This window comes from Rhinatrema bivittatum, chromosome 6 (assembly GCF_901001135.1).
Source record: "Rhinatrema bivittatum chromosome 6, aRhiBiv1.1, whole genome shotgun sequence".
Taxonomy (NCBI): domain Eukaryota; kingdom Metazoa; phylum Chordata; class Amphibia; order Gymnophiona; family Rhinatrematidae; genus Rhinatrema; species Rhinatrema bivittatum.
Window position 1 is genome coordinate 89,449,303 of NC_042620.1, and position 14,857 is coordinate 89,464,159.

General features: G+C 45.3%; 1 protein-coding gene across 1 annotated transcript in view; it reads right to left on the reverse strand.

The window, feature by feature from the left end:
• The window catches only part of LY75 (lymphocyte antigen 75), a 397,255-nt gene that overhangs the window by 231,326 nt on the left and 151,072 nt on the right, over positions 1-14,857 (reverse strand). Inside the window, exon 8 of the mRNA XM_029605582.1 lies at positions 4,856-5,013. Within this exon, the coding sequence (XP_029461442.1) occupies positions 4,856-5,013 (158 nt within the window). The remainder of the gene's footprint in view (positions 1-4,855; positions 5,014-14,857) is intronic.

Below are 14,857 nucleotides of genomic sequence, written 5' to 3' on the forward strand. Positions count from 1 at the left end.
TACTGAAATAGGAATGTCCCCAATACCTTTATGCAAGGCGGCTACCGCACTGACATGCATTCTGATGGAGGAAGTTTTTAGACTGGATTCTGACAAGTGCCAGAGGTAGTTTAGAAACTTCGTGGTAAGAAAGGTAAAGGGGTCAAGGGATTGAGAAGAACACCATGACTTAAACCTGTTCCATTTGTAAAGGTAGGATTTTCCCATGGAAGGCTTCCGTGAAGCAATCAGGACACGGGAAACCGGTTCCGAAAGATTAAGTGGCTGAAGAATTAACCTTTCAACATCCAGGCTGTCAGGGACAAGGCTTGAAGATTGGGGTGACCTAGGCACCCGTCGTTTTGAGTGATCAGAAGTGGGTCCTTTCCCAAGGGAATGTGCCTGCGAATGGAGAAATCCTGAAGTATTGGAAACCACATTTGGCATGGCCAATGAGGTGCTATCAGAATCATAGTTCCCTTGTCCTGATGTAACTTCACGAGAGTCTTTGAGAAAAGTGGAAGTGGAGGGAATGCATATAGGAGACCGGTCGCCCATGAGAGGGAGAACGCATCTCGTGGCTGATAGTGTTGGCTGCGAGTGAGAGAGCAAAAGTTCTCTACTTTGCGATTTTGAAGTGACACAAAGAGATCTATATGAGGGTAACCCCATTGTTGGAAAATCGAGTCCGCCACTGAGGGGTTGAGAGACCACTCGTGCGGCTGAAAGTTGTGACTTAGTTTGTCTGCCAACACATTGTCCACTCCCAGCAAGTAGGTGGCCCTGAGGTACAACGAGTGGGAGAGGGCCTCCGCCCATATCTGCGCAGATTCCTGACACAGAAGGTAGGAGCCCGTCCCTCCCTGCTTGTTGATGTACCACATGGCCACCTGGTTGTCCGTCTGAATCAGGATGACTTGATTGGACAGGCGATCCTGAAATACTCTGAGAGCATATTGATTGCTCGAAGCTCCAGGAAATTGATTTGGTGTTTGGCTTCCTCTGGAGACCAAGATCCTTGTGTCTGCAGTTCGGCCACATGGGCTCCCCAGCTGAGGTTGGAAGCATTGGTGGTGAGAATTATTTGAGGATCTGGAGCCTGGAAGGGCAAGCCTTGGAGGATATTGATCTGATTTTTCCACCAGGCTAGAGACTGACGAAGTGAGTCGGTGACATGGACAATGGTCGATAGAGGCTGAATGGATTGAGTCCATTGTGACCTTAGAGTCCACTGCATGACTCTCATGGCCGAGCGGGCCATTGGGGTAACCTGAACTGAGGACACCATGTGTCCTAGCAGGATGAGGAAGTGGCGTGCAGTCATGCGGTGTTGAGACTGCAGCTGATGTGCGAGAGAGACGAGAGTGAGAGCTCACTGACAAGGCAGAAAAGCTTTTACCTGCAAGGTGTCCAAGTCTACCCCTATGAATGATAAAGTTTGACATGGGACTAAGTAGGATTTGTCGTAGTTGACGAGAAATCCTAGCAAAATCAGAGTGTGTAAGGTAAGATGTAGGGACGACACAGCAGTTTGCTGAGTGGGAGCCCTGATCAACCAATCGTCTAGATAGGGGTACATGTGAACACCTTGAGTCCTGAGGAAGGCTGCAACTACTACGAGGCATTTTGTGAAGACTCATGGTGCAGATGCGAGGCCGAATGGAAGCACCCGGTACTGATAGTGCTTGGGGGCCTACCAGAAATCTGCGATGAGATGGAATTATGCGTGAGTGTATGCATGTATGCGTTCTGGAGGTCTAGAGAGCAGAGCCAGTCTCCTCTTTGCAAAAGAGGAAGAAGAGAACCCAAGGTTATCATTTTGAACTTTTCTCGATGGAGGTACTTGTTGAGGGCACAGAGATCCAGAATTGGATGAATGCCTCCCGATTTTTGGGGGATTAGAAAGTACCGGGAATAGAACCCTAGGCTGTGCTGAGAGTAGTGCACTGGTTCTATTGCTTTGGACTGGAGAAGGGAGACCTCCTGTTCCTTAAAAAAGCCTGGTCCAGGAGGATAGAGTGGTCAGATGTTCTCCACGTCGGTAGAGGTGGGGAGTCCAGTGGAATGGAGAGAAAGTTCAGATGATAACCTTGAGCGATTATCGCTAGGACTCACTAGTCTGAGGTGATTGAGTGCCACCTGTTGTTGAAATGGCATAATCGATCTCCCACTGGTATGTGAGGCAGTGGAAGCTGGCTGCTGCTCTCTATGCAGGAATCAAAAACTGGAAGCAGGGCCTGGCTGAGGAGCTGCTTGAGGCTTTTGTTTTTGTAGTTGATGAGACTGGGTTTTTTGGAAAGGTCTCGTAGAACGAGCTCTAGACCGTGGCGGGTAGGATTTCTTCGGATGGAAGAATGACTTCTTAGAGTCCTTTCGGAGAGGTTGTTTTGAGGAATACTGAAAAGGTACAAGAGAGCTGTCTCAAGGTCTCATGATGGTCCTTGAGTTCCGCCACTGTCCATTGAATCTGCTCGCAAACAGATTGTCTCCTACACAGGGCAGGTCGGACAATCTGTCCTGTACTTCAGGGCGAAGGTCAGAAGACTTGAGCCAGGCCCATCTTCTTGCCGAAATAGCAGCTGCAGATACCCTGGTAGCAGTGTCAAAGATATCGTAAGATGATCTTATCTCATGCTTGCCTGCCTCAAAGCCCTTGTTCACTAGGGTTTGAAGTTGTTCTTGGAATTGTTGAGGCAGGGAGTCTGTCAATTCTTGTATCTGCTTAAATAAGACCCTGTTGTATTGGGTCATATAGAGCTGATAAGAGGTGATTCGGGAGATGAGCACTGAGCCCTGGAAAAGATGGCGACGAATGGCATCTAGAAATTTCTGCTCTTTGACGGCAAGGGAAAGGAAGAGTGGGGTTTTGATCTCCTTGCCCTCTTTTGGGCGGATTCTACAACCACAGGTTGGTGATCCAACTGAGGTTTTTGAAAACCTGGGGCTGACTGTACCAAATAAGTGGTGTCAGCCTTCCTGTTGACTGGAGTAACAGAGCCAGGATGTTCCCAGTTCTTTTTGAGGAGATCCAGAAGAACCTGGTGAATAGGGATGGAGGTTATTTCCTTGGGACCATCCAGGAATTGTAACAGCTCCATCATTTGATGCTTGTCATCTTGTTCGGTCTGAAATTGGAAAGGAACCAATTCAGACATCTCCTTCACAAAATGTATGAAGGAAAGGTCCTCTGGAGGAGAACGCTTCCTGCTTTCAGTAGGAGAAGGTGGTGAAGGCAAGTCATCGGTGTCTGGTGAAGAATCATCAGTCCAGGTATCATAGGGATCAGCACCTGTCCCTCTAGGAACCAATTGGGGACGGGGCGGTGGAATTCCTGAAGGGCCAGGTCTAGACTCCGAAGGAATCGAAGGAAGAACTGGAGGCACAGATGATGGCATCGAAGACATCGAAGGCATCGATGGATGGATCGGTGGCGCCAGACGCATCGGCATAGATGGCTGAGGCATCGGTAGGACCCCCGATGGAGGGATGCTGAACGGTGTTTCTCCTCCCGATGACAAGGTAAGCGGAGAGGGCACCGAAGCCATCAGTGACCCAGGATCCATCGGTGGAAAAGCGGCAATAAGCGCTTCCATCTTCGACAGCAGCGGTGCCAATGCTGCTGGAATCGGGTCGGTGGTCTGTTCCATGATCGGCACCAGTGTCGGTGCCGGAGGAACTTGGAATCGATTCATCGCCTTGTCGATGGCCTCCTGAACCATCCGGAGGCAGACGCATAGCTGGAGGCACCCCCGTTAAAGGCAGAGTCACAGCTCCTGATACCTGTCCGGGTAAGGGTTGCCTCGGTGACCTGGTCGCAGAAAAGGTCAGTGCCTTTTGTGAACAGGGTTTTTTTGACGGCGGCTTGGACGATGGCGAGGTCAATGGTCCCTCGATGGTCCAAGATTTCTGATGTCGATGGCAATGTTTCTCTCTACGATCCCCTTGGTCCTGAGGGGGAGTAGAGGTAGTTGAAGGCCAAGAAGTTGTCGACGCTGGACGGTCACCGGCCGGTGGTTGATGCTGGCGTGAAGTGGAAGGTGCCGGTTCAGACGACGTCGACGCAATGGACGCGTGTCGGGGTTTGAGCATGGAAGAGAAGTTCCATCTTCTCCATTCTGGCCTTGCGACCCTTTGGTGTCAATTAGGGCACATTTGGTGCAGGTCAGGACATCGTGCTCACATCCAAGACACATTACACAGACTTTATGATGATCTATTATGGACATGGTGTGGCTACAGTCGGGCACCGACGGAACCCCGACGCCGTGGCCTTGAAACATTTGAGCCACAATACAGTCGACGGCCAGTAGGCCGCGAGGGCCAAACTCGATGGAAATCGACCGAAAACGGGTAAAAAACTTACCGGAGTAACGCGGCTTGAAAAAGTTGAAGGAGGAACCCCTCTGGGGTAAGAAAGTTTTCAGTAATTCCGTGAGGAAAATTCCTGTCAGGAATCTCTGCAGAGCTTCTTAACCGCATGGCTAATGCTGCGCGGAAAAAAGAAGACTGAAGGGGGACCCCTGCTGGCTACAGGGTTAGTGCCATGCTGGGCATGCCCAGTAGGTGCCAATCAAAGTTCTAGAAACTTTGACAAAAGTGTTCCGTGATTGGGCTCCATCCTGTGATATCACTCATATGTGAGGACTACCATCCTGCTTGTCCTGTGAGAATGTACACACCTCAGTAGGCAAGCCACGCACAGGTAATGCGAGGGCATTTTACACTGACCCATCAGACAGGCATAACCTTCACTGAGTTTTGTTTTGTTTTGTTTGCTAAATTTAAAACCAGAAGTTCCCCTATAGATGTTTGAGTTTAGAATTTAAAAAAAAAAGAGGAAACAGCAGAAATATTGAAATATTAAAGAGTAACCCACCTCTCCTGAAAATGACACACAATTGGGAGTACTGTTGTAGGGAATATTGGGTTCATTTTGGTCCCAATATGTAAAATCAATGGTGGATCCATCTGACCAGTTAAAGAAGAGTGGTGTATTCTCATTATTGAAACCAGACCACATTTCATCTTTAGTTTCTAATAAATACAAGACAATAATGGTTATCCAAGAATTGTATCTAATACAAGATTTTACAATGATACAGATCCAAAGGAGATAAAAAATTGTCATAAAGCATTCAATGAAAATGAATATATAAAAACAGCAGTACATAATATGCTACTACACAAGGTAAAAAAAAACAAGGCTTAAACAGATTTACATCTAGGTTTTCTTTTGAAAACATCTTCTCTGCTCGACATAAAATTGTCAACATGTTCAAAGACAGTATATAAGAATTAAAAAAAAAAACCAAAGAACAAAATGTTATTCATTCATCAAAATTACTACTATGAAGGACCAAGGTGGGCACTAAAATTACCCAGCTAATATCGCAGGGGTGAAAATTGCATCTCATATAGCAGCTAAAAGTGCATGTTTATTTTCACACTTGCCTCCTTTTAGCTGGATTAATAAGCAGCATTCCTGGGAGTGCATGCTTAAGTAGAGGGAGAAAACTATGGGGTAGATTTACAAAAAATGCGCATTCGCGTACTTTTGTTGGCGCACCAGTCGCAAACAAAAGTACGCTGGATTTTAGTAGATACGCGCATAGCCGCGCGTATCTGCTAAAATCCAGGATCGGCGCGCGCAAGGCTGCCGATTTTGTGCAGCCGGCGCACGCCAAGCCGCGCAGCCTGCCTCCGTTCCCTCCAAGGCCGCTCCAAAATCGGAGCGGCCTCGGAGGGAACTCGCTTTCGCCCTCCCCTCACCTTCCCCTCCCTTCCTCTATCTAACCCACCCCCCCCGGCCCTATCTAAAACCCCCCCCTACCTTTGTCCGGGGATTTACGCCTCCCGGAGGGAGAAGTAAATCCCTGCGCGCCAGCGGGCCGCTAGTGCGCCGAGACATGACCTGGGGGTGGTTCCGGAGGGCGCGGCCACGCCCCCGGACCACCCTGGGCCGAAACCACGCCCGCCCCCGAAACGCTGCGTCCCGCCCCCAAAACGCCGTGCCGATCGGCCCCGCCCCGACACGCCCCTGACACGCCCCCCTCGAAAAACCCCAGGACATACGCGAGTCCCGGGGCTCTGCGCGCGCCAGCAGGCCTATGGAAAATAAGCACGCCGGCGCGCAAGGCCCTGCTCGCGTAAATCCGGGCAGATTTACGCGAGCAGGGCTCTTAAAATCCGCCCCTATGTGCGCTGGATTGAATTTTCAAAATTTCCATGTGCCGTTTTACAAGAATTCCCCCCCCCCTTCCCCATCCATTATAGCTTGCAGTAATAGCAGGGGCAAAAGATGAGGCTGCATTTACATCTGAATATCTTTATCGGGTTTTCAAAGAGCATCTTTTGTTAGGCAGCTTAATGAAAATTGCCTCCAATATTTATAGTCTTTTCAGTTAGTAGATTCTTTAAAATACAAATAGCTGAAATGTCTTGTTTTTAAACAAGACTGGGACAGTTTTGTGAATAACAAAGCAAATTCAGAAACCTTCTGACAAAGCAAGATGTTTTTAAACAACTTACCTTTCTAATACCTATTTACTGGATGAAGTTAAGGCAGAATTTAATTCACTATAGAAATGAATGGTGCCAACTCTTGCAATATCTAAAGGAGTATAAAATTGACCAAGTATAACTAAAATACCAGTTTTACTAATTAAGAGGGGTTCATGGAGAGGTTACTTTTATTGGACCAGTATCTTCCTACCTAGCTTCCAAGTCATCTCCTGCCAGTTTGTATTATTAAATATTTTTCTATATTTAGAAATGACGACTTAGCTTCTCAGCAAGACATGACTGGTTTGAGGGGGAATCTAACAATGAAATCAATTTTTGCAGAGAGGGAAGAGGGTGGCACAAGTGACCTAGTATTTGTCAGGAAAAGGACAAAAGAAAAGAAAGCTATAGTTACCAGGTGGGTTCATGAGAATTATAATACACAGGCTGGTATAACTTATAAGATTCAATTCAGATCTTACAAGCAAGTACATATCACCCACACAAAGGGAAATTACATACTGCAAAAGCTGAATGGACAGTCCATTTCTTCTAATATATGAATCCTAGAGATATAATAAATAGAACTGTTTAAATGGAATGCTACAATTCATTTTAGTCGAAAACAGAAGAAACAGATGTTGATTACTAAACCATTAGTACATAAAACATTGCTATTTCAAGCCCTCTTAATTAAATTTCTTATTAACTATACAATTGAGAGTTCTTGTAGCCATGTACCAGGAAACTGAATTTTTTATTGGCCTAATACAGGCATTATCCTAACAAGATTGTTATGTTGTCTAACATTTGCACATTTCTCTTCATTAAGAATATAACATAAGATATGCCATACTGGTCAGATCAAGGGTCCATCAAGCCCAGTATCTTGTTTCAAACAGTGGCCTATCCAAGTCACAAGAACCTGGCAAGTACCCAAACATTAAACAGATCCCATTCTATTAATGCTGGCAACAAGCAATGGCTATTCCCCATTGATTAATAGCAGTTTATGGACTTCTCCAGGAACTTATCCAAACCTTTTTTATACCCAGCTACACTAATTGCCTTAACCACATCCTCTGGCATTGAATTCCAGAGCTTAATTGTGCACTGAGCGAAAAAGAATTCTCTCTGATTTGTTTTAATGTGCTTCTTGCTAACTTCATGGAGTGCCCCAAGTCCTTGCATTAACCGAAAGAATAAATAACTGATTCACATTTACCCATTCAAGATTTTTCATGATTTTGTAGACCTCTATCATATCCCCCTCAGCCATCTCCTCTCCAAGCAGCTTTCCTCATAGGGGAGTTGATCCATGCCCTTTATTTTGTCACTCTTCACTGTACTTTCTTCAGTACAACTATATCTTTTTTGAGATGCGGTGCCTAGAATTGCATACAGTATTCAAGGTGCGGTCTCACCATGGAGCTATACAGAAGCATTATGACATCCTCTGTTTTATTTGCCATTCTCTTCCTAATGATTCTGAACATTCTATTTGCTTTTTTTGACTGCCACAGCAAACTGAGCAGACTATTTCAATGTAATATCAACTATGATGCCGAAATCTTTTTCTTGGGTGCTAACTTCTAATTTGGAACCTAACTGTGCAACTACAACATAGGTTATTTTTCTTTATATGAATCACCTTGCATTTGTCCACATTAAATTTCATATGCCATATGGACACCCAGTCTTCCAGTCTCACAAGGTTCTCCTGAATTTTATCACAATTCACTTGTGATTTAAGTACTCTGAATTATTTTGTATTTGCAAATTTGATCACCTCGATCATACCCCTTTCCAGATCATTTATAAATATATTAAAAAGCACCAATCCAAGTACAGAAACCTGAGGCACTTAACTTTTTACCTTTTTCCACTGTGAAAACAGACCATTTAATCCTACTCTCAGTTTCCTATCTTTTAACCAGTTTGCAATCCACAAAAGGACATCAACTCCTATCATATGACATTTTAGTTTTCTTAGAAGCCTCTCAAGAGTGACTGTGAAATGCCTTCTGAAAATCCAAATATACCACATCTTCCAGTTCACCTTTATCCATGTTTGTTCACCTCTTCAAAAAAAATGTAGCAGATTTATGAGGCAGTCTCTTCTCTCTCTCTCACACACACACCAGTCACATCCTCAGGACCAGTTTCTGTCTCTCACAATTAATCATCTCCCCGACCAGTGTCTGCCTCTCTCTCACACACATACCAGTCACCTCCCTGATCAGTTTTTCTCACACATACACACATCACTTCTCTGACTAGTCTCTCTCAATCACACACATGCCCCTTCTCTCTCACACAGCCAGCCAGAAACATGATCCATCTCTCTCGCACACAGACATATACAGAAGCACCCTCCCCGTCTCTCTCTCACACACACACATACACACACACACACACAAAGGCACCTTCCCTGTCTCAAACACATACATACACACACACTGGTCCCCAGCTGAAAGACTCATCTTTCACCCCGCTGGCCTGGTCTTGGGCAGCAGCGGCCAGTGGCTCCGATTTTCAGGGCTTCGCCCTGCAGGCCTGGTTTCCGCCGGCGGCCAGCAGCTCCAATCTTTGGGTCTTCAGCCCCACTGGCTAAGTCTCTGGCGGCAGCCAGCAGTTCTGTTCTTCTGGTCTTCTGCCCAACTGGCCTAGCTGCCGGCAGCAGCCAGCAGCTCTGATCTTCGGTCCCACCAGCCTGGTCTCAGGCGGCAATGGCTCCAATGTTCAGCCCCACTGGCCTGGTCTCGGACATGGCCAGCAACTCTGGTCTTCGGCAGCAGCCAGAGGCTCTGATGTTCGGCCCCGCCAGCTTGATCTTCAGTGGTAGCCAGCAGCTCCGGTCTTCAGCTCTGCCAGCCTGGTCGCCGAAGGTAGCCAGCAGCTCCAAGCTTCAGGTCTTCAGCCTCGCCGTCTGCGGGTAGCACATGACACAGCTGCCGGTGCTTGAAGACACACTGGTGCATCGTGATACACTGGTTGAGAATTGCTGCTCTAACATATGTACTCTCTTACATACACAAACATACATGCTCTCTCACCCACATGTACATACTTTCTCTCATGTACATCCATGCATATGCTCTCTCACAAACAAATATTCACACACACACACATACTCCCGCTACCTCACTCACACGTGCTGTAAATCACAGCTTTCCTTTTAAGGTTCCATCTTCAGTTGTGGGGAGCAAAAGGTGGTGGCAGAGTTAGCAGCAGCTACATATATCATGGGGATCCCAAAAAGATTGTATGCTAAAAGGAACCAGAAGAGGAAGGTTGGTCACAGAATCATGTTATTTCCTTCTTATTTCCATGTAGCTCTTTCCCATGCAGTTCAATGAACTTGTTTGAAATCCGCAAGGTTCAAAGAAAAGATCATTGCCCTGTATAGGAAGGGGAGCAACAAAGCTGTACTGAATCCTATTGGCACTGGAACATACAGTGGGAAGGTGAGAAGGAAAAAGAGGTGCAAACTCCAGGAGGTGGGAGAGAATGGGGTCTCACAGAGGAGGAATAGGGGGAAAGGATGGGAAGAGAAGAGTGAGAAGAGTGGTGCTTAATAAAGAAGGGAGAAAGGAGGTGCCATATAGGAGAAGGTGTGGGAGAGGAGGTGTGCCTGATGGAGGACGGACGGGAGAAAAGGTAGTGTACATCAGTATATCTCAAGCCAGTCCTAGAGTATCTTCTAACTCAGTGTTTCTCAACCTTTTTTTGGCCGGGACACACCTGAAGATGGTTCTCACATGCGTGACACACTGAACATGTGACCATCACAGGGCTAAATGTAAATATACACTCTGCATCCACAGGAATTCCCTCAACCCCCAGCAATGAGTGCAGAGCAGATCTAGGGCATTCCTGTACAACTCGCCATACAAAAAAAGATATTCTGGTTCTGATGACATCTCAGTAAAAGCAAAACAAACTCCCTTTACTACCAGGCACAATAGCCTTCCTTATGAAAAATCAGTAATTTACCACTAATGCATATCCTATTGAGAAAACACAACAATAAGATTGATACAAATGCCTACATTCACACCAGCTCTCACCTAGGCACCCATTCACACACAGACACACAAGCTCTCACCCAAGCACCCATTCACACCAGCTCTCACCCAGGGCACCCATTCACACCCACACACACAAGCTCTCACCCAAGCACCCATTCATACCAGCTCTCACCCATGCATCCATTCACACACACAGACACACCAGCTCTCACCCAGGCACCCATTCACACACAGACACACAAGCTCTCACACAGGCACTCATTTACACCCACAAGCTCTCACCAAAAACTTCTTCTTCCTTCACTGCAGGGATGGGCTCCAGTTCTGCTGCAGCTTTACTCCAGGCCATCTTTTTTTGCCGCCACGGGGATGGGTTCCCTGGCAGCCTTGCTTCGTTGGGGTCAGGTTTTCCTCTTCGCCGCCATGGGGATGGACTCCTGTGGCAGCCTTGCTTCATCGGGGTTCGACATTGCCATTCCTCCCACCCCCACGCTATGTGATGCCTGCCTCACCAGCCAATCAAAGGCTTCCTTCCCTTCCTACTCCCACTGGCAGGTAGAAGGGAGCAGGCTTCCAATTGGCCTGTATGGGGGCAGCCAGAATGAAGGAGGCTTCCCATTGGGCAGTGGGGGTAGGAAGAAAGGAGGCTTCCAATTGGCCCGTGGGGGCTGGAAAAAGGGAGAAGGAAAGTACAACGGGGCAGTGGGACACCAGGAGACGCGACATACCTGCTGGTGTTTGGCGACACACCGGTTGAGAAGCGCTGCTCTAGCCAGTCTAATTTTCAGGATAGCCCAATAAATATTCATGAGATAGATTTGCATACACTGCCACCACTGCATACAAATCTATTTAATTCATGTTCACTGTGGATATCCTGCAAAACCAGACTAGAAAGAGGGTATTCCAGTACAGACTTGAGAAACACTGGTGAATAGGCCAAGGGTGCACTTTTTCACTTGGCCATAGGCACCAAATTGTCTAGCTATGGATCTGTGTGCTGCAAAGGCACCCCAACAATAAAATGCTGTCACCATAAAACTTTACTGTAAGTATAGTGCTAGCAGGTTGATTTGCTGTGTTTTACACCACACTTTTTTGTAAGGGTGCTTTTCGAGGATATGAAGCGAGACTAGTTTGGTGGCAGTGAAAGCACACCCAACATCTTAGTATTAAGATGAAAAAGTTCCACTTTAGTCTCATTGGACTACAAACCACCTCCAAAAGTGTGTAGTGCTCCCTAAATATTTCTTTGCAAGTTCTACTGTATGTGGCATATTTAGTTATTTATGTATGTATGTATTTATTTATTTAAATGTATAAACCGCCTAATCAACCAATTCAGGCTGCCCTAAGTAGCGTACAATAAAAAAATATATACACAGTATGTCCAATACAAATAAATCAAACAATGAGAAAAATGGGCAAACACTTTGGTGAGTCCTACAATACCTGTCTCCACCTATTAAACTCTATCCAAGCAATATCTTAGCATCCACCCATATCTCTTTATAGAAACAGACATTTTTAACTGCTTCCTAAAGGACAGGTAATTCGTTTTCAATCTAATATTAGTGCGAAGAGGCATCACCATAGAAAACATCTCGTTATGCCATTTCACTTTCTCCCTACTTTCTCAGAAGGAATCTCCGACGGCGATGATTGAGATGATCTAAGCTCTTTATCCGGACAGTACCAGTGGATTCTCTCCCCAAAATAAGAGACACCATTATCCCACAGCACCTTAAACACAAAAGTCAAGATCTTAAATCGAGCTCTTGCAGCTACCAAGAGCCAATGCAGTTGATGTAAAAAGTCCATATGATGTTGTACGAGAACCCCCTCCCCCCAACCCCCCCCCCCAAAAAAAAAAACCTGTACGCCATATATTCTTTGCAACTTCAAACTTGTATCATATTGTGTTTTTCTTCAGCAGTGGCCTCCTTTTTGCCACCCTCCCATACAGGCCAGGTTTGTGGAGTAATCTTGAAACTGTTGAACAGTTAACATTTTCCCCAGTCTCAGCCAGAAACCTCTGTGGTTCTTTTAAAGTAATTTTAGGCCTCACAGTGACCTTACCCAACAATTTCCTTAACTGATCACTGTAGTGTCACTGTATTGATGATCCCAAACTGTTTGCACTTTACAATGATGGACTTTACAACAAGGGATATTCAAATACACTGAAATTTTCTTATAACCTTTCCCCAATCAGTACTTTTGAATAACATTATCCCAGAGTTCTTTTGTCAGCTTCTTGTTCGGCATATTTTGACCTTTGCTTCCAATTCAATTCATATAATACCTTAATTCTTTGTCTAGGAGTATTCGAATCAGTTTATCTACTGTGACTGGATACAGGTAGGCTCTATAATTTATTATGGGCTTTGTTAGGTAACTTTTTGAACTGGAGTTAATTTGGGTTTATGTCATGTCAAAGAGTGTGAAGCCTTATGCAATCCAGATTTTTTGAGGTTTTTTTATTCCTGCAATTACTACTTTTGGCATATTTTTATAATTGTTCTTTCATGATGAAAGTGTAGAGCATATTATGTAGATCAGCAATTCAAACTCCTACTAAATGCATTTTCATCTGTATTTTAGACATTGTGAAAATGTAGAAGTGTGTGAATACTTTTATAAAAGCCACTGTAATGAACATCTTTGGATAATATTTGTTCGATGTAAAGCGCCACCCCCAGGCACCTGTTTGCGTTACAACTGTGAACCGATGTGATATCATTGATGAATGTCGGTATATAAAAAACTTTAAATAAACAAATAAATAAATAAATAAATAAATATTCTTATGTTGGCCCAATTAAAATTAGCCCCACCTGCAAGAAACCTAACCTTAAGGTTCTCCTTATTTACATTATTTTTTATTGTGGTAGCATTAGTAGTACGTAATAAAGGTTGCAAAGCAGTGTAGGCCAGAGGTTGCCAAACCCCTTCACCCTCTCAGCTCAACATATCAAGAAAATGTACCTCCCAAAATGCCATTTGCACTCAAATACCAGCAATGCTATTTGTTTTCAGAATTCATAGGCTAGCTGTGCTCTTCTTGTGATGCACACGATGAGCACAGTTGGCCCGCGAGTTTCAGTTTCTAAAATGCCCAGCAATCAAGAATAAGCAGCATGCTAAACAAGTGTGTGGCATTTTGATTTTGTTTAGTACCTGGGACTTCCCTCTCCTTCATGACCGGGTGTCGTCAGGGGGTGGGAAGGATCCCCATAGCATGCTAACATCGCTTGCTACCCATTTTTTGGCACTTAGCCAAAAATGGCCGCAGATCCAGATGTAAACTATTGGCTATTTCACTTTCAAGTTTATCTTTGTTTTATGTAAAATTTTTTAGTTGTCTCATTTAGTTACAGTACAGTATAGCAGAAGTTGCTTACCTGTAACAGGTATTCTCACAGGACAGCAGGATGTTAGTCCTCACATATGGGCGACATCACAGGATGGAGCCCAATCACAGAACACTTTTGTCAAAGTTTCTAGAACTTTGACTGGCATCTACTGGGCATGCCCAGGATGGCACTAACCCAGCAACCAGCAGGGGTCCCCCTTCAGTCTTGTTTAAAAGCTATAGTAAGTGCCAAAAAATAAAATAAGAAAACGTAACGAACCCAACACTGTGGGGTGGCGGGCGGGTTTTGTGAGGACTAACATCCTGCTGTCCTGTGAGAACAACTGTTACAGGTAAGCAACTTCTGCTTTCTCAAAGGACAAGCAGGATGGTAGTCCTCACATATTGGTGAGTATAGAGCTGAGGATGTCCGAGAAATGCAGCAAATGTACCCAAGATGTGCAATAGGTACAAGGACTGGGATGGAAATTTGGTAGAGGGTATCCTGAACCCTAACGGGCAGGCGGAAGGGTTTTGGTACATCAAGTTGCAAATAGGTTGCGCAAGACAGATTAGCCAAAGATGGAATCTTGTTTTCCAGCCTTGTCTAAACAATAATGGGCTGTAAAGGTATGGAGAGAACTCCAGGTAGCAGCCCTACAAATATCAGGAAGCGGCACCGAGCGTAGGTGTGCTACTGAAGTTGCCATGGCCCTGACAGAGTGTGCTTTAACACCGTCTTGAAGTGGAATGCCTGCTTGCTGATAGCAAAAGGATATGCAGTCCGCTAACCAGGAGGAGAGTCTGCTTACCCACAGGTTCACCCAATCTGATAGGATGGAATGAAACAAACGGGTGGATTTTCTATGGGTAGCTGTACGGTCTAGATAGAATGCTAGAGCACGTTTACAGTCAAGAGTATGCAGAGCCCGTTCTCCTGGATTTGAATGGGGCCTGGGAAAGAAGGTGGGTAGTATAATGGATTGATTGA